This window comes from Spea bombifrons, chromosome 10 (assembly GCF_027358695.1).
Source record: "Spea bombifrons isolate aSpeBom1 chromosome 10, aSpeBom1.2.pri, whole genome shotgun sequence".
NCBI classification, from domain to species: Eukaryota; Metazoa; Chordata; class Amphibia; order Anura; family Pelobatidae; genus Spea; species Spea bombifrons.
The window spans coordinates 27,623,866-27,642,815 of record NC_071096.1 but is presented as its reverse complement, the minus strand read 5'-3'; the positions used below and the strand labels follow the sequence as shown (position 1 = coordinate 27,642,815).

Genomic DNA, 18,950 nt, shown 5'->3' with positions numbered 1-18,950 from the left:
ACCGGTAACAGTGCAATGTTTGTAACAAAACTTGGGCCTTCCACACTCTCTAGCATGCAATCACTCCCTCTGCTCCAACAACTCAAAATAAAATATTTGCCACACTGGCTGAGTGAAGACTGAGAGTTAATGCAGTCTTCCATCGTTCTGACCATACTGTAACGTTGGGAGGTCCTCTCCCCCGTAATCATCCCCAGAGTCCCTTTCTCCCCTCATTCACTAAGCTGCACCTCTCTCCTTTTTCCTCCCTCCTTACGGTTCAGGGATAGCTCAAATAAACATTGCGGTGTTGGTGTGTGTGTATGTGTTTGAGTGGCTGTGTATAAAACAGTCGATAAGACACCTGACTTTTATGCCGCTACAAAAAATATTTGCTCTAAAAATATAAGACAAAATACTTTTGTGAGCTGTGTATAGGTTAGAGCGGCTGTGTTCATATTTACACAACCACACGGTTCAAGAGCCCTTAGGTATGGAACCAGAAACCTTGTCCTTTGTAGGCATCGCTCCTAACCACAACGCCACAACGTTGTTATGTGCTTTGTCTTTACCTTTAAGTCATCAGTAATTATTACTCTAAATCCCTCTCGTCTGCTGTCACTGGCAGAACGGCATTCCCAATGCTATAGTTTGCCTCACTATTTCTACTTCCCAAGTGCATTCGTCCATAATAGATAAACTCAAATTCACCTACTCTGAAGACTTAGATATACGCGCAGCCGCTATAATAATATATATTTACCAGGAATAGAATCACCATTACGCCACAAGACAACTAGACTTTTTGCTGTTTTGCCATGAAACAAGCAATATCTACATATATTTTACTATCCCTTACGAAAAATTACTGCAGTTTTTCTGAAGTAATACTGCTATTTTTTGGACATGAAAAAACTGCAATACTGCACTTTTACTGCAGTATTACTGCACATTTACTGCAGTTTTACTGCATTTGTACTTCACTGTACTGCAGTATTACTGCACATTTACCGCACTTTTTTTTTTTTATATTGCAAACCTACAGTTGCTCTTCAATGTGCTGTAGCTTTATTGCATTTGTACTTCCGTACAAAAATAACTGCAGTACAACTGCAGTACAGTGAAGTACAAATGCAGTAAAACTGCAGTAAATGTGCAGTAATACTGCAGTAAAAGTGCAGTATTGCAGTTTTTTCATGTCCAAAAAATAGCAGTATTACTTCAGAAAAACAGCAGTAATTTTTTTGTAAGGGATATTTTGTGCTATTTACCTCTCCATGGACATAAGATGGCTGCCTGCTCCTGACTCACACCTGCACCTCATTTCCATAATCAATCAAAAGTCTATTTAACACGGGCGTTTCTCCAGCCTTCTAGCCAGAACTTTGTGTTTCTTGGCGCTGCGTGTTGGTCCTGTGGAGCTGATTCTCTGGTCTTGAGCTTGGAGAAGGACCGGCAAAGGTTTGTGAATTCTGTGATTTTGAAATGAATGCAGCCCTCTGGATCTACCCCCCAGAAGCAGAGATCGTTTCTTTCAGTCACAGAGTGTCTCGCATGGTCGGGGTATGCATGGTTTGTTGTGGAGTTTATTTGCGTGTTTGTTAATACCGTGAAAGTAATTTCTTTGTTTTACATAAGTTTTTCAGTAGTTTGGTTACGCTTAAATGGTTAACTTCATACTTTTAGATGCTTTTTCGCAGTATACAGAAGCTCTCGTGGGCCATAATCCTGTTAGAAGCGGATTTCTATATATATCTTTTATTTGAAATAATGTGTTTGAAAATGCAGGGTTTGCCCCTATGAACACAAGCGGGCCCTCCTCACCTGTGTTTTAAGTCAAATTATGTTACATACGGCTTATACCCTGTCTAGCCATTGTACAGCGCTACTAAATACGATGGCTCTATATAAAACAAATATTGGGGTGGGACTCACCACGTCGGCCCCTGACGATGTTTTACTACAAACTGAGGACAAAGAGCCGAATAATCGTTTTACTGAGTTTATTTCAAACTTTAAAGGTGAAAACAGAAGAGGGAGCTGGGGCTTTGGCACAGGTGAATGCATGCCGGCGGTAAGGCATGAACAGGGGGGGTCACGTGGGTGGGCCGAGTGAGCCCCGTAATGTTAAAATGAAATAAATCCTGTATCCTTATTGGGCCCTTGTAAGGAAATGGAATCCCAGTCCGGGGTGGAGCTCGTTAAATGGAGTCGTTAAAGCTTTGATAGGGGTGCGGTGATCAGGTTTGCAGATCTGTTTGCTGCTGTTCCGGACATCTTCAGGCTCGGCGGACTTGGTCCCAAGGTGAGCGAGGGGATACCACTGGTTAGACTGTAAGCTCTTTGGTCCGCTTTCTCTCCTTTATTTCTGCAGCTTCTCCCGATCAAACCATTGTTGCTTTGGCTGCACAATCCTCAATGTTATCACCGCAAGTCTCTGCCAAAAGCATAGGATGTCTTTCCCGATCATCGCTCTTTCACTGCAGATCCTCGGCGGCCGTGTAAGAGTAGAGTTTAGAGAGAGTCACAAACTTTGGCCCCCACCGTCTCATCTCCTCCTCGTACTCCACGTCCCCCTCGGCTCCGGACGACGCCAGCGTGCTGAGGCTGCCCGCCGGGGAGCCGTCTCCTTCCATGTGATAGACCTTTAAGCTGTCGCATGAAAGCGCTTGCTGGATGTAGGCAGCTTCTTGGAACACGTCATAGAAGTATCGACCAAAATCTCGGCTGGTAAAAGAAGCGCTCCGCTCCGACACGGGGTACTTTGACGGCTCCTTCAGGCTGACAGACGTCTCGTAATCGCAGCTTAAGGGACCGTTTCCATGAAGCCCTCCGGTCTTCCTGCAGAAAGCGTGCGCGGCGCTGCTCCGATCACACAGCTGGAGCTCTGTCACGTTGAATGCGTCCTGCAGAGAACATTCACTCGATTTAAAACTGATTGGTTCGTTCATCTCAGCAAGTTGTAAAACGAACATTCATCCAATTTAACCCGTCCTGCACCAAATCTGTGCTTGCTTACTCCCCCCCCATAAATGTGTTTTGAGTGTGATTAGGTAATTAAAACATTCCATCTCGTTACACAAGGCCTTTATCCCTTTAACTTTTCAGCTGTGTATGAAGCGGCTTAAGGCGTATGGAGTACGGATTGTATCAGAATTCCAGGATCAGCAGCAGCTGGTGAGTGGACCAAAGTCTTAAACTTGCTACAAACTACATATAAAAAATGTAACATTGTATCCCACAAACGCTTTACTCACGTGGTCTTTGTTGTAATGGAAGATGTTTTTTCTGGTGTCCTCAAGGTCCTGGCTATTACCAGATCCGTGATAAACTCCTTGGTTTATGGTCTTCCCCCTCTTGCAGCGAGACCACAACAGAATTCCGGCGATCAGCGCTGTGAATGGAGACACAAGAATTACCCTCTTGAAGCATGCAAGGTACTGAATATTTTTTATATTTTAATGCTTTTTCTTGATCCATCATGAATAACAGGGTTGTTACCAATCTTAACTTGCCCCGATCCACCCTTGGTAGGACTTCCAGCCCTGTATAAACCAATGCCCTTGGGTTAATGAATGACCGATCCGGTGAGCGCCCCCCCTCCCGGGTTACATGGGAGGTAATGAGGGAGACGGTGTGTTAAGTTTACCTATGATCGTCAGGAGGCAAATCAAGATGATATAAGGATTGCTGAAGCAGAGTCCGGGGCTGAAGATGTGACATCCGCTCCCGACGTACCCCTCTGCGCAGAGGCAGGTGAATTGGGCTGGCGAGCGTGGCACGTGCCGTGTTTGCAGGGGTGGCTGGCACATACCGTGTAGACAGTGAGCTTCTGTGCTGTTCTCTGTAAGCAGGTATCCTGTGGTGTTAAACAGGGAGAGAAGGGGTTAAATCTACCGTAACAGCGGAAGATCAGATACATTTTAAGCCAGTAAAACGAAATCATGTAAAGTGTTTCAAAATGTTTCTTCCTCTTTCATCCAGGACAACTATTCTCATTATCCCCCTCGACACATGGGAGTGGTGCTTTAACAATCGAGTGGAGTGAATGCGGTGTATGGAGTGCAGCTTAACTGGGAATTCTTAGAAAGCACAAGGTAGGACCCCAAAGCTCTAATCTCTTCTGAAGTATTGTGACCCCAGCACGTGTTGGGTGATACCTGCATTCATGGTTCATCCATAGATCAACGCAGACAAAGCGGCTGCTGTTACAGACGTCTGAGAGCAGCTTTTTGGTCACGCCTTCCCGGCTTATAACGGACACCGGCGAGGCTGTCGTGTTCTCCATGGGCAGGCGGCAGCCGTTCAGTCTCGCGTTCTCTATGCATCCTGATTACACAGAAGGAATTGGAGATCAGCGCATGATGGGACAGTGAGAATTCAGCATCGTATGGTGTATTCCAGGGAATGACTGGCAGGGAGTCTTTATACCCCATGGATTCACAGACGGCTTCTAATCTTACATTCACTAGAAATGCTTTTACAGTTTTATTAAAGCCCGTTGTTGTGAAAGTGTAAACGTTTACTATCTGTAACAATTTTTTTTTTAACCTTGATAACCCGATTGGCTTCCCAGAATCGCACCTCTCAGAGCGACTTTAATTTCTTTGTAGGTCCCGTGAGCTGCTGTCGTCTCTCTGTGCTCCCCTCCTCCATTAAAGCGAAGTGTGAACTCATTCTGCATCCTTTCCAAGCCAACGTCATTCCACTCTCTGAGATTGTAGCAGACTGTTAGAAGCCCATGCCTCACCGCGACAAAACAAACGGTGCCGTTAGATCCCCGGGTCATGCTGAACCATTGGGTGCCCAAACTCTGCTATGATCTACCGGCTGCTCTGAATCGGGAGCTTCAGATGTGGACGCGAATCTACCCAACGTGCAGCATGGCGCGTGTCAAGGTATGGACGTCATGCTGTGTTTGGTAACGGCAGGTGGATGGATTCGCTCCGGTCCTTAGAAGACAAACGCAGGATGACTGTCGGCGTTGCGTGTTCTTGACGTTGCCTGAAAATGTGTCCGCTGCGGATGGAGAGAATGAGGGAGCAGGTACCGGATGTGGCCTCCAGGATGGAAGAAGTTTGTGGACATCTGCAAAAGGATGAGTATATAATGCGGATTACGCTATGATACAGAAATGATTGCCCAACAGAGCACCAGGTGGTGGCAGAGCGTTCAGATGTGATGTATGAAGAGTCCTTTCTGGCGCAGGTTTGGGCACAAAAACTCGAATGGATTCCTTGATTGCACCGAGACTCCCCATTTTCCAATCTACACTATACTCTGCGCATTCACAAAGATGTCCATGTTCAGGTGAGTCTCTTTAATATAACATAAATATTGGCATGAGAATGTTTAATATAAAACCCATCTGTATATTGGGAGACATTGTGATATCAGCGAGGCGGTGGAACCATTAATTCAGGTTTGGGTCTCCTTTTAGTGTTCTTGTAGAGTTATTACCTGTGAGCGCATCGCTGTAAGCCAAGCCTGTACCTTTTCCGCGCTCCTGGTGAGCAGGTGGGCAATCACAGCTGGGGGTCCGGGGGTCACTGACGCAAGGAGAGTCGCAGGGTGCGGGTGATGAGCAAGCTGTACCCTTCCTCGCGCAGCCTGGGGAGCTATTAACTGCCTCCAGCGGGGCTGCTAGGTCATACACCTGTGTTAAAGGAAACTCACACACCATAAAGAAAATGATTTGATATCATTCTGCAGGATCAGTTCGGATAACTCGGCAGAAAGCTTGGATACGGACCCCGCTACTGGTTATGTTCTTACGGTTCAGTTACCCTTAGAATGTCTATTGAGCCAGATCTTGGTGCAGTCTGGCTGCATATCTGCAGGTTGTATTGCTCTTCATCACATTTGTCGAGATGTTCGTTGAATTAAAGTTGCCAAATTCTACCGCGTTCCACCAGCAGGAACCCCCCGTCTGCTACTGAATATTGGTAATAATACACATTACTAATCAAAGAACTTTCTAATGTATTTGTCTTATAGGAATCATTACCAACCTCTGTCCTAGATGATAATGGCCGGGACTATCCTGCTAACCCACCGGGTCATACCGCATCCCTCTGCTCAGAGACCCCCAAAGTACCGAAGCTGATCCAGTTTACCGGATCCATGCGCAGCTCCCACGTCCACTACAGAGCAGCTGTCTGCAGTAAGAGGTAAGCGATACTCTGCGTGATAGAAAGTCATTACTTGCTTATTAAGAACGACATTGCAGAGACAGCCTTTAAAGGGTTTGTGTGGAAGGAGATTGTGGGAACGAGGAGACGACTGCTTAACGCCTCCGAGCTGCAGAACGGTATCCGGCTCCCAAAACCTGCAGAGAATGGCATGCATATCAGACACGGGTCACAGTAACACGCGGTGTGGGGCTTTACTACTGCAGATAATAAACATGCATAGAAATTGTCATGACTCTTCAACACTTCCTTTCTTTTCATCCACGCAGATTGCAACCAGAGTGCCGCAGCCGTTAGTCATTAATCCCGGCTTATCGTCCGTGGCTGCAGAAAAGTCAGCCCTGATCTCCAGCCCAAGCTGTCCGTGTGCTCCATACCTTCTGTCCTGCATGATGACTCCGTGGACTTCACAACTCGTTCGATCCTCTGTAAGTAACTTTTCTTCTGATCCCCTCTGTCTCATTTATCAAAGCCGTGTGGCAGCGATCCAGAGTCAGGCTGACTCCCTGCACTGAAGTAAATGAAGTCAGTAATTCATCTTCCCTGACTGCCCGACGTTGACATTTCCTTTAAGTAAATGTGACTGTGTGTGACGCGAATCGTTGTGTATTATTTGGTTCCATGTAGAGTTAGCTGAGGGTCAGTTAGTTAAGTATAATGCAGCTCTGTGTCTGCTCTTAAAGATTCATCTTCATTCTACTGCTGCGAGTAAAGGAGAATATTTAAGCTTTCCTGTGGCTGCATTAATTACAGGTCTGGTTCATGATGTGATTATTAACTCTTACTCTCTCATGCGCAGGTCTATCCGATGCCGTTCTCAGTCTGTAATGTTCTCCTGCTCTGGAAAGCCGAGCCTCAGCGGGGTCAGGTCTTGTCTGAAGATGAGAAGGAGCCGGCCGCTCGTAATCTCTTTGGGAATGGAAACAAAACCACATTAACAGCAGTGCGGATGGTCCCGGAGCAGACTAAGAATGTAATTCAACTACGATTATTGTCAATGTAGATTTATTATTACTTTCACTTCATGTTACTCCTGACTTCATAATTGTATTTATTACTCTATGCCTTGTGATTTGTTACTCATTGTATTGTACATGTGATTCTTTGCATTGTGATTTGTTACTCTATGACTTCTAATTTGTTACTTTTTGCCTTGTTTTTGATTTTTTTTTTTACTCTCTGCATTGTGGTTGTGATTTACTTGTTACTCTCTGTATACGGTGTAGACATTCAATAAAAGTGGTTTAGTTCTCTATTTCTTCTCAGTTTGAATCAATTAAAGCACAAAAAGAAACATACAACATTATCTTCCTCCTAAAGAAACTCAAAAGGAGACATAGGGGGTATATAATAACTGTTTAATAACCATACATAATAAATATATAATGGAGAGAAGGTGCTCTGCCGCTGCCCTCTAGTGCCTGTTACTCCTCCTCGCTACGTCCTTTCCTGATACTCACCAACTGCAATGAAGTTCTTACTGTCTCTTGCCGCTCCGCGGTGTAGTAATAATCTGTCTGCGCTGTCACTTACGAACTCCAGCGATAGATGGCTGTCCGAGCAGTGGCAGATAGGATGAATCCATGCATAGCCGTTACCGTGAAATGTTCTCTGAGTCTGCTGGCAGCGTGGCCCAAAGAACGAAGTCAAACAGTGGCACTTAAAAAGACAAACGGAAATATTTTAGTTTCAAAGGTAGGCTGTCTGAAGTTGGTGAAGTAAGGGATAAGTCACACAGGAACATGGTCCAGAGAATCTGCCTACCTGTAACCGGTGAGAGTCGACGTGCAAGTCCCACCATTCAGGCAAGGGTTTTGGGGCAGAGAATAACAGTTCTGGTAAAAGTGTTTCTGTACCGGACATCTGCAGGACACATTTCTGACTTGGGGAATTGAGACTAAAGACACACTACCTCCATCCACGAGAGGCGGGGATCTGCTGACTGCGCCATGGATAGTGCACCCGCCATCCTGCAAACAGCCCATCCGTGAACAGAAATCAATGGATACTTGGAAATTCCTTTCCTTCAGAACCGATCGGATCTGTCATTGAGAAGAATACAAAAAAACTCAGTTAAAACTTATTTAGACACCATCCCAGTTCTGTTGCCATTAGGCACCCCAGGACCAGCTCCCTCCCAGAACAAATGCAGATAAAGATGATTAAAGCGCATCGCTTTTAGATCTTTACTTTTGTTATAAAGTAATATTTCCACAAAACTCTGAAAGACAAACAAACAGGATACATCTAGATATCATGAGACTAATAAATATTCTGCGTTTTGTAATATCATTAATTTTAAGAGACAGCCGACGTTATTCTTACTCAGTAAAAACGCCATAAACACTCTGTCCATACCTTCTCTCTCTGGGCAGTCAATAAGCTCCGCAAGATCTCGGGTTTGTGGCAGGAGGCAGCTCCGCCTACTGAAAATGTCACGTCGGTCGTGTTATCCTCTGCGTTCACCACACTGAAGATATGGATATGGCTGGGATGGGCAGCTGCCATGTCTGCCAGGACGGCCTGGAGCTGGTCACGTCTGCTGACTCCAAACTCATCCTTCTCTATGAATTCCTCTGCTGTAATGCCTAAAATGCGGATTATAAAGTTGAGATAGTAACGTATTTACCCAGATAGGAGCGGGGAAGGGAATTGGGGTTACACACTGAGTAGGACAGGGGTCACTTAATGCCAAGAGCGTTCCTGTCCCAAGGGCCACCATTTCCTTCTATCCCTATGCAGGGATACTACATCATTTTAATGTCTTTATGGTACAATGTACAGGAGTCCAGGGAAATGGTTACATATATATGTAGCTATGGTGACCTGTACATCACTTCTTTATCTAGTGCAAACTCTATGATGGTCTAGATGCCCACGACAAGGAAATAATTCTACCATTGTACATTGTCAGACCACACATGGAATACTGTGTACAGTACTGGGCACCAGTGTACAAGAAAGATATAGTGGAGCTGGAGAGGGTTCAAAGACGGGCAACCAGAGTAATAAGGGGAATGGAAGGACTACAGTACCCAGAAAGATTATCAGAATTTGGGTTTTTTAGTTTGGAAAAAAGACGGCTTAGGGGGGATTTAATAACTATGTATAAATATATAAGGGGGCAGTACAGAGATAACTCCCAGGACCTATTTATACCCAGGGCTGTATCTATAACAAGGGGACATCCTCTACGGCTGGAGGAAAGAAGGTTTCTACACCAGCACAGACGGGGGTTCTTTACAGTAAGAGCGGTGAGACTATGGAACTCTCTGCCAGAGGAAGTGGTAATGGTAAACTCAATAAAAGAGTTTAAAAGGAGCCTGGACGTGTTTCTTGAAAGCAATAATATTACAAGTTATGGATATTAGATTAATAGGGACAGAACATTGATCCAGGGATTTATTCTGATTGCCATATTTGGAGTCGGGAAGGAATTTTCCCCCTGGTATGGGGCAATTGGCATCTGCTTCATAAGGGTTTTTTGCCTTCCTCTGGATCAACACAGTAGGGACACAATATGTATTTAGGTTGAACTTGATGGACTTTGGTCTTTTTTCAACCTTATGAACTATGTTACTATGTCAAACCAGGCAGTCTTCCCATCAAATGTCCCAGCGGAGTCCTAAAAGAATCTACCTGAGACCCCTCCGCACGACTTCTTACTTACTTGTGAGCCTCAGAGACACCGAGCTGCGGAAGGCGTCACTTCCAATCTCTCGTACATAAATTTTGATAGTAGAGAAGGTATCTGGCCACACACCGTCAGAAACCGTAATATTGACGTTGTTCGTTCCCTGCGGAGGTCTCTCGGTCATTAGGATTGTCCCGTTGTTTTGGTTCAACCAAAAATACCTACAGAAAACAAACTGTCAATGCAATGTTATCTTCCTCAGACACGCCTTCTAACTCCCACATACACCAGACACGTCTTCTCTCTCCCTCATACACCAGACACGTCTTCTCTCTCCCTCATACACCAGACACGTCTTTTCTCTCCCTCATACACCAGACACGTCTTCTCTCTCCCTCATACACCAGACACGTCTTCTGTCTCCCTCATACACCAGACACGTCTTCTCTCTCCCTCATACACCAGACACGTCTTCTCTCTCCCTCATACACCAGACACGTCTTCTCTCTCCCTCATACACCTGACACGTCTTCTCTCTAACTCATACACCAAACACTTCAACTCTCTCCCTCATACACCAAACATGTCTTCTTTCTCCCTCATACACCAGACACTTCAACTCTCTCCCTCATACGCCAGACACGTCTTTCTCTCTCCCTCATACACCAGACACGTCTGTTTGTTACCTCATACACCAGACACGTCTGCTCACTCCCTCATACACCAGACACATCTCTCTTCCTCATACACCAGACATGTCTTCTCGCTCCCTCATACACCACACGTCTTCTTGCTCCCTCTTACACGAGACACGTCTTCTCTCTCCCGCATACACCAGACATGTATGGTTGTTCACTTACACAACAGATAAGTCATCCAGCTCCAACATACATCAGACATGTCTCTTCACTCCCTCATATACCAGACATGTATTCTCCCTCTCTTTTACACCAGACACGTCTTCTCGCTCCCTCATACACCAGACAAGTCTTCTAACTCTCTCATACACCTGACACATCTGCTCGCTCCCTCATACACTAGACACGTCTTCTCCTTCCCACATACACCAGACACGTTGTCTCGCTTTCTCATACATCAGACATCTCTTCTTACTCTCTCATACAACAGACATGTCTGCTTACTCCCTCATACACCAAACACGTCTTCTCTCTCCCTCATACACCAGACAAGTCTTCTCTCTCCCTCATACACCAGACACGTCTTCTCTCTCCCTCATACACCAGACACGTCTTCTCACTCCCTCATACACCAGACACGTCTTCTCTCTCCCTCATACACCAGACACGTCTTCTCTCTCCCTTATACACCAGACACGTCTTCTCTCTCCCTCATGCACCAGACACGTCATCTTCCTCCCTCATAAATCAGACATGTCTTCTCACTCCCTCATAACCCAGATATGTCTCCTCACTCACTCATACACATCTTCTCTCTCCCTCATCCACAAGACACGTCATCTCGCTCCCTCATACACCAGACATGTCTTCTTGCTCCCTCATACAAAAGACACATCTTCTCTCTTCCTCATACAACAGACACGTCATCTGGCTCCCTCATACCCCACACACATCTTCTCTCACCCTCATACACTAGACGTGTCATCTCTCTCTCCCTCATACACGAGATACGTTTTCCCTCTCCCTTATACACGAGACACGTCTTCCCTCTCCCTCATACACGAGACACGTCTTCCCTCTCCCTCATACACCAGACATGGCTTCTCAGTCCTTCATACACCAGACATGGCTTCTCAGTCCTTCATACACCAGACATGTCTCCTGTCCCCCTCAAACACCAGACATGTCTTCTCTCCCCCTCATACACCAGACACATCTTCGCTCTCCCTCATACAGCAGACATGTCTTCTCCCTCCCTTATACAATAGGCTCGTAATCTCGCACCCTCATCCATCAGTCACGTAATCTCGCTCCCTCATACACCAGACATCCCTTCTCCCTCTCTTATACAACACGGCATCCCACTCCCTCATACACCAGACACATCTGTTCTCTCCCTTATACACCAGACAAGTCTTCTCTCCCCCTCATACACCAGACACGTCTTCTCTCTCCCTCATACACCAGACACATCTCCTCCCTCATACACCAGACACGTCTTATTCCTCTCTTATACAACAGACATGTCTTCTCACTCCGTCATACACCCAACACGTCTCCTCAATCCCTCATACACCAGATACTTCAGTTTGCTCCCCTCACACATCAGACATGTCTTCTCTCTCCTTTATAGACCAGACACTTCAGTTATCTTCCTGATACACGAGACACATCAGCTCGCTCCCTCATACACCAGACATTTCCTCTCATTCCCTCATAAACCAGACATGCCTTCTCCCTCTCTTATACAACCAACACACCTATCTCCCTCATATACCAGACACGTCTTCTCTCTCGCACACTCATACACCAGAGTTGTCCCATCCCTTTCATATACAACAGACATACTCATCCCGCTCCCTCATATACCAGACATCTCTTCTCTCCTTCATACACCAGACATGTCTTCTCCCTCATTTATACACCAGACACCCCAGTTATCTCCTCATACACCAGACATGTCTTTTGGATCCCTCATACACCAGACACATCTGTTCTCTCCCTCATACACAAGACACATCTGTTCTCTCCCTCATACACCAGACACTTCTCGTCTCCCTCATACACCAGACACATCTCTTCTCTCCCTCATACACCAGACATGTCTTCTCACTCTCTTATACACCACACGTCAACTACCTCTCTTATACAACTGACATGTCCTCTCACTCCGTCATTCATCAGACACATCTATCTCCCTCATATGCCAGACGTGTCATCCCGTTCCCTCATACACCAGTCATGTCATCCCGTTCCCTCATACACCAGAGATGTCTTCTTGCTTCCTCATACAACAGACACATTATCTCTCTCCCTCATACAGCAGACACGTCTTCTTGCTCCGTCATACACCAGACACGTCTTCTCTCTCCCTCATACTCCAGACACATCTTGTCTCTCCCTCATACACCAGACACGTCTTCTCCCTCTCTTATACACCAGACATGTCTACTTCCTCTCTTATTCAACATGTCCTCTCACTCCGTCATTTATCAGACACATCTATCTCCCTCATACACCAGACACATCTTCTCAATCCTTCATACAACAGACGTTTCATCCGGTTCCTTCATACACCTTATAGGCCGGCACTAAAGATCGTCCTACCTTAGCAGTGATCCACCTGAATGATCAAAGTCTGACATCTCAAACACTTGTCGTGACATAGAGTATTCCAATTTACCTCTGGATTGATGAATAAATATCCATCAACTTCTCTGAGACCTCTTTAAGCAACTGGTCAGCCACCGGCCGACATGGTCAACCTATAACCCATTGCGTGTCAATAGTGAAGTGCATTAATGACCATGAAATGCGTGTGTTATTCGAGCAATGGAACTCACCTGGGTATTTGAGAGACGGCGGAATAGTGTTTTGTATCCCATTAATCTTCATCCAGCACAACGACCTTCCCAATCTCTGCTGATGACCACCCGGCTGTTTTAAACAAGAAAACATGGTAAGACATTCATAAGTACGTCTGCATTAGCGCCCATCTCTATTTTTAATCATTTGTCCTACATTCTCCTGTCAGGAACTGTACAAGATACGATCAGCATGAGCTGCCGGAGAATTAACTCGGACTTATTTCCAATACGTCCTTCCTGTTTAGCTCAGTTAAGCTCTGAATGAAAATAACTGACAGCCATTAACGTTGCCTAAAGATTATTCATTCACTGTTTCTGCTCACTTTCACTTGGCAGCGTTTGCCAGGATGGTTTTTCGGATGTAAACTCATTGTGCAGATTTAAAGCTATCTAATAAATATCAACTCTATGTATTTGCCCTCTCTTATATAACAGACATGTCTTCTCACTCCCTCATACACCTGACATGTATTCTCCCTCTCGCATACACCAGACAAGTCACCCAGCTCGCACATACACCAGACACGTCTTCTCACTCCCTCATACACCAGACACGTCTGCTTACTCCCTCATACACCAGACATGTCGTCTCTCTCTCTCATACACCAGACACATCTTCTCTCTTCCTCATACACCAGACACGTCTTCTCCTTCACTCATACACCAGACGTGTCTAATATCTTCCTCCTTCAGCAGACACATCTTCTAACTTCCTCATACACCAGACACGTCATCTCGCTCTCTCATACACCAGCCATGTCTTCCATCCCCCTCATTAATCAGACACGTCTTCTCTCTCCTTCATTAACCAGACATGTCTTCTCCTTCTCATATAATACAGACATATCATCCCACTCCCTCATACACCAGACATGTCTTCTCTCTCCCTCATACACCAGACACTTCTGATTACTCCCTCATACACCGGACACCACTTCTCTCTCCCTCATACACCAGACACGGCTTCTCAGTCCCCCATAAACCAGACACGTCTGCTCGCTACCTCATACACCAGATTTGTCTTCTCCCTTTCTTATACAACAGACAAGTCATCTTGACCCCTCATACACCAGACACATCTTTTATCTCCTTCATACACCAGCCACGTCTTCTCGTTCCCTCATACACCAGACACTTCAGTTCACTTCCTCAAACATCAGACATGTTGTATGATGTCTGGTGTATGAGGGAAAGAGCCCTCTTTTTGCTCCCTCTTACACCAGACACATCTTCTTGCTCTCTTATACACCAGACATGTCTACTCCCTCTCTCATACAACAGACATGAAACTTCGATCCCTCATACACCAGACAAGTCATCTCGCTCCCTCATACACCAGACAAGTCTTCTCTCTCCCTCATACACCAGACACGTCTTCTCTCTCCCTCATACACCAGACATGTCTTCTTCCACTCTAATACAACAGACACGTCATCTGACTCCCTCATACTCCACACACATCTTCTCTCACCCTCATACACCAGACACATCATCTCGCTCCCTCATACACGTCTTCTCTCTCCCTCATACACGAGACACGTCTTCCCTCTCCCTCATACACGAGACACGTCTTCCCTCTCCCTCATACACCAGACACGGCTTCTCAGTCCTTTATACACCAGACACGTCTCCTGTCCCCCTCAAACACCAGACACGTCTTCTCTCCCCCTCCTACACCAGAAACATCTTCGCTCTCCCTCATACAGCAGACACGTCTTCTCTCTCCCTCATACATGAGACACGTCTTCTCTCTCCCTCATACACGAGACACGTCTTCTCTCTCCCTCATACACGAGACACGTCTTCTCTCTCCCTCATACACGAGACACGTCTTCCCTCTCCCTCATACACGAGACACGTCTTCCCTCTCCCTCATACACGAGACACGTCTTCCCTCTCCCTCATACAGCAGACACATATTCTCTCCCCCTCATACACGTCTTCTCTCACCCTCATACACCAGACACGTCTTTTCTCTACCTCATACAGTTGACATGCCTTCTCCCTCTCTTATACAATAGGCACGTAATCTCGCACCCTCATACACCAGGCACATAATGTCGCACCCTCACACACCAGATGTGTCTTCTCACTCCCTCATACACCAGACATGTCTTCTCCCTCTCTTATACAATAGGCACGCCATCCCGCTCCCTCATACACCAGACGTGTCTTCTCTCTCCCTCATACACTAGACATGTCTTCTTGCTCCGTCATACACCAGACATGTCATCCCATTCCCTCATACACCAGAGATGTCTTCTCGCTTCCTCATACACCAGACACATCATCTCTCTCCCTCATACAGCAGACACGTCTTCTTGCTCCGTCATACACCAGACACGTCTTCTCTCTCCCTCATACACCAAACACATCTTTTCTCTCCCTCATACACCAGACATGTCTTCTCCCTCTCTTATACACCAGACATGTCTACTTCCTCTCTTATACAACATGTCCTCTCACTCCGTCATTTATCAGACACATCTATCTCCCTCATACACCAGACACGTCTTCTCAATCCTTCATACACCAGACTTGTCATCCAGTTCCTTCATACACCTTATAGACCGCCACTAAAGATCGTCCTACCTTAGCAGTGATCCACCTGAATGATCAAAGTCTGACATCTCAAACGCTTGTCATGACATAGAGTATTCCAATTTACCTCTGGATTGATGAATAAATATCTGTGAACTTCTCTGAGACCTCTTTAAGCAACTGGTCAGCCACCGGCCGACATGGTCAACCTATAACCCATTGCGTGTCAATAGTGAAGTGCATTAATGACCATGAAATGCGTGTGTTATTCGAGCAATGGAACTCACCTGGGTATTTGAGAGACGGCGGAATAGTGTTTTGTATCCCATTAATCTTCATCCAGCACAACGACCTTCCCAATCTCTGCTGATGACCACCCGGCTGTTTTAAACAAGAAAAAATGGTAAGACATTCATAAGTACGTCTGCATTAGCGCCCATCTCTATTTTTAATCATTTGTCCTACATTCTCCTGTCACGAACTGTACAAGATACGATCAGCATGCGCTGCCGGAGAATTAACTAGGACTAATTTCCAATACGTCCCTCCTGTTTAGCTCAGTTAAGCGCGGAATGAAAATAACTCTGACAGCCATTAACGTTGGCTAAAGATTATTCATTCACTGTTTCTGCTCACTTTCACTTAGCAGCGTTTGCCAGGAGGGATTTTCGGAAGTAAACTCATTGTGCAGATTTAAAGCGATCTAATAAATATCAACTCTTACATTTTACATGTCATTAGCCTACTTAAAAAAATGTAAAAAAAATAAATAAAAAATAAGAGTGCATGTGCGTCTGTCCTTGGCAAGGAGATTAATAATTTTTTCCTTTGTTTTTCGATCTCTCGTATGCTTAAATTATTCATTCATTTTATGTACAAATCTAAAATTCATATTTATAAATCTTCTAGCAAAAAATGACGTGTCTAGAACGACCTTTATCTTACAGCCACCATTCGCCGTGGGTCTCTATAATCAATTTAAAAACAAACATTATTCCTGCCTCTTTATCAAGAGAATGTACGCATAACCAAACTGATGTTCGGGGGGGGGGGCGATGGGAAGGGTTATTAAAGACTTGGTGACAAGAAGAAAATTAGATTTCTGAGCCAAAACATGTAAAATAATGCATCTGGGACAGAGAACGTAAAGATATAATTAATAGCTACAACACTGGTCACAACAGCAGAGAAGAGACTATTGAGGCTACTCACTTTCCAGGATGTAAACGCTGATGTCTTTGTGAGCTCCTCGGTGCGGGTTATCATTTTGATCACCAATAGTTATGGTTAACGTGCTTGTGGCGGCCCTAGGCGGGTTTCTGCTATCCGTAATTATAACTGGAAGATAAAAAGTCCTCTCTATCTCTCGATCAAAGGGCCTCAGAGTCTCAATAGAGGCCGTGCTGTTTCCGTGGTCAATTAGCATGAATGTTGAAGAATTCTGATGGTCATTTGGCAAAGTAAAAGAAAACAGGGCTCCGTTCTCTGCAGTATCCAGATCCACAGCATACAAAAAATCCGATGTGTCGTTGACATGGACCCTCTGAGGCCAGACTGCGTTTTCCCAAACAATAGGTTTGTACGGAGCAGCCAATGCTGGCCTGCTGTCGTTAACATCCAGAAGGTCTAGAATGACAGTTGCGCTTCCTGTCTCTTCACGGTCTAGGTTCCCGAGGGCTGTAAAAATAACACCGGTGGTGGAGTCTATGCCGAAGATGCTTCGGTTAAGCAAATCCAGGGGATTGTTAACGATGGAGTAAGTCAGAATAGCATTGGAACCCTTGGTTTTCTCATCTCGATCAACTGCACTCATCTCCATGACGGACACGTTGGCAGGAGCATTTTCCAGCACATCTCCACTGCAGGTGTTTCTCTCGCAGATGAAATGCGGCAGGTGGTCATTCACATCATCTACATAAATGATCACATCGGCAAAGAGGCCATCTCCTTCTTCATCTGTTGCAAGAACCACAAACCTCCAGAGAGCGTGTTTCTCGCGATCCAGAGGCTTTTGGGCAAATATTCCTCCTGTCCTTTCATCTATAGTAAAAACATTACCGGCTCCGCTTCCATGCAGAGAATACTTCATGGTTGCTTGTTCTCGGTCATCTGGGTCTACAGCAGAAACCTTGCCATACGTCAAAGAGTAAACACAGTAGTATTGTTATTATTGGCCAAGAACATTTGAAGAATACCCCTAACCCCCTTGTTCTGAGAGTTATAAGGAAGATGAGGTCAAACAAGTTCTGGAAACATGTTCAAAGTACAAGAGACAAGTGGTGTAGACAGGGATACCTGCAGTACCAAAACCGATAAGTGTGACAGTTCTTCCATTATGTGACCTTGGTACTCGTTCTGCGAGAAAACCGGAGCCTCATCATTTTTGTTCAACACGTTGATCATGACCGTGGTATATCTTCCCACTTCCCGTCCGACGCCAGCACAGTGAGTTCATAGACTGGCACCTCCTCGTAATTCAGTGGCTGGAAAATGAAGACAGCGCCGGTTTCAGTTTATTACCATTCTTTACTCTTTTGAGAACTAGGGGTGGAAACCCCTGGTCTAGGGGTATCAGTTGAACTATCCTTGGTCACATTCCTAGACCCAGCTGAACTATCCTTGGTCACATTCCTAGACCCAGCTGAACTATCCTTGATCACATTCCTACATTTATAACTCTTTGGGGGCAGAGCTCTGTAACTCTCTTACAACTCGGTCACACTTATTTCACCTTCGTCTGGATCAGTGGCACTGACAAGGGCAGCAATGGATCCCACGTCCTGGTCTTCCTGCACGTTAACGTGGTAAACGCGCTGAGCGAAGGCCTGCTGGTTATCATTAACATCGCTGATGAAAACGCGCACGTACGCCGAGTCTGCAGAGACGAGAGGCAGGAGATTAAAATACTTCACAGAGGCACTTCTGTCAGCCGCAATTCCTTAAACCATCCGCCCGCACGTTAAATGAAAACTAATATGCAGACAATCCGCGGAAAGACCCTGCGACTGGCAATTCCTGCTATAACACGTGAAGAACATTTTCTCATAAGCTTTTGAGAAACAAAGCTTGGCTGATTAACATGACCTACAACCATAGTTAA

General features: G+C 45.5%; 1 protein-coding gene across 2 annotated transcripts; it reads right to left on the bottom strand.

The window, feature by feature from the left end:
- Positions 1-2,272: 2,272 nt before the first annotated feature.
- LOC128467841 (putative neural-cadherin 2) lies at positions 2,273-6,655 on the bottom strand. Of its 2 annotated transcripts, none has more exons than XM_053449581.1 (4): positions 6,548-6,655; positions 6,184-6,307; positions 5,473-5,635; positions 2,273-2,668 (listed from the first exon to the last, which is right to left on the bottom strand). In XM_053449581.1, the coding sequence occupies exons 1-4, from the start codon at positions 6,631-6,633 to the stop codon at positions 2,457-2,459; spliced, it is 585 nt and encodes a 194-aa protein (XP_053305556.1). In that variant the 5' UTR covers positions 6,634-6,655; the 3' UTR covers positions 2,273-2,456. The 2 variants fall into 2 exon arrangements, with proteins under 2 accessions (XP_053305556.1, XP_053305557.1); XM_053449582.1 differs by having other exon boundaries at positions 2,273-2,665.
- Positions 6,656-18,950: the final 12,295 nt, after the last annotated feature.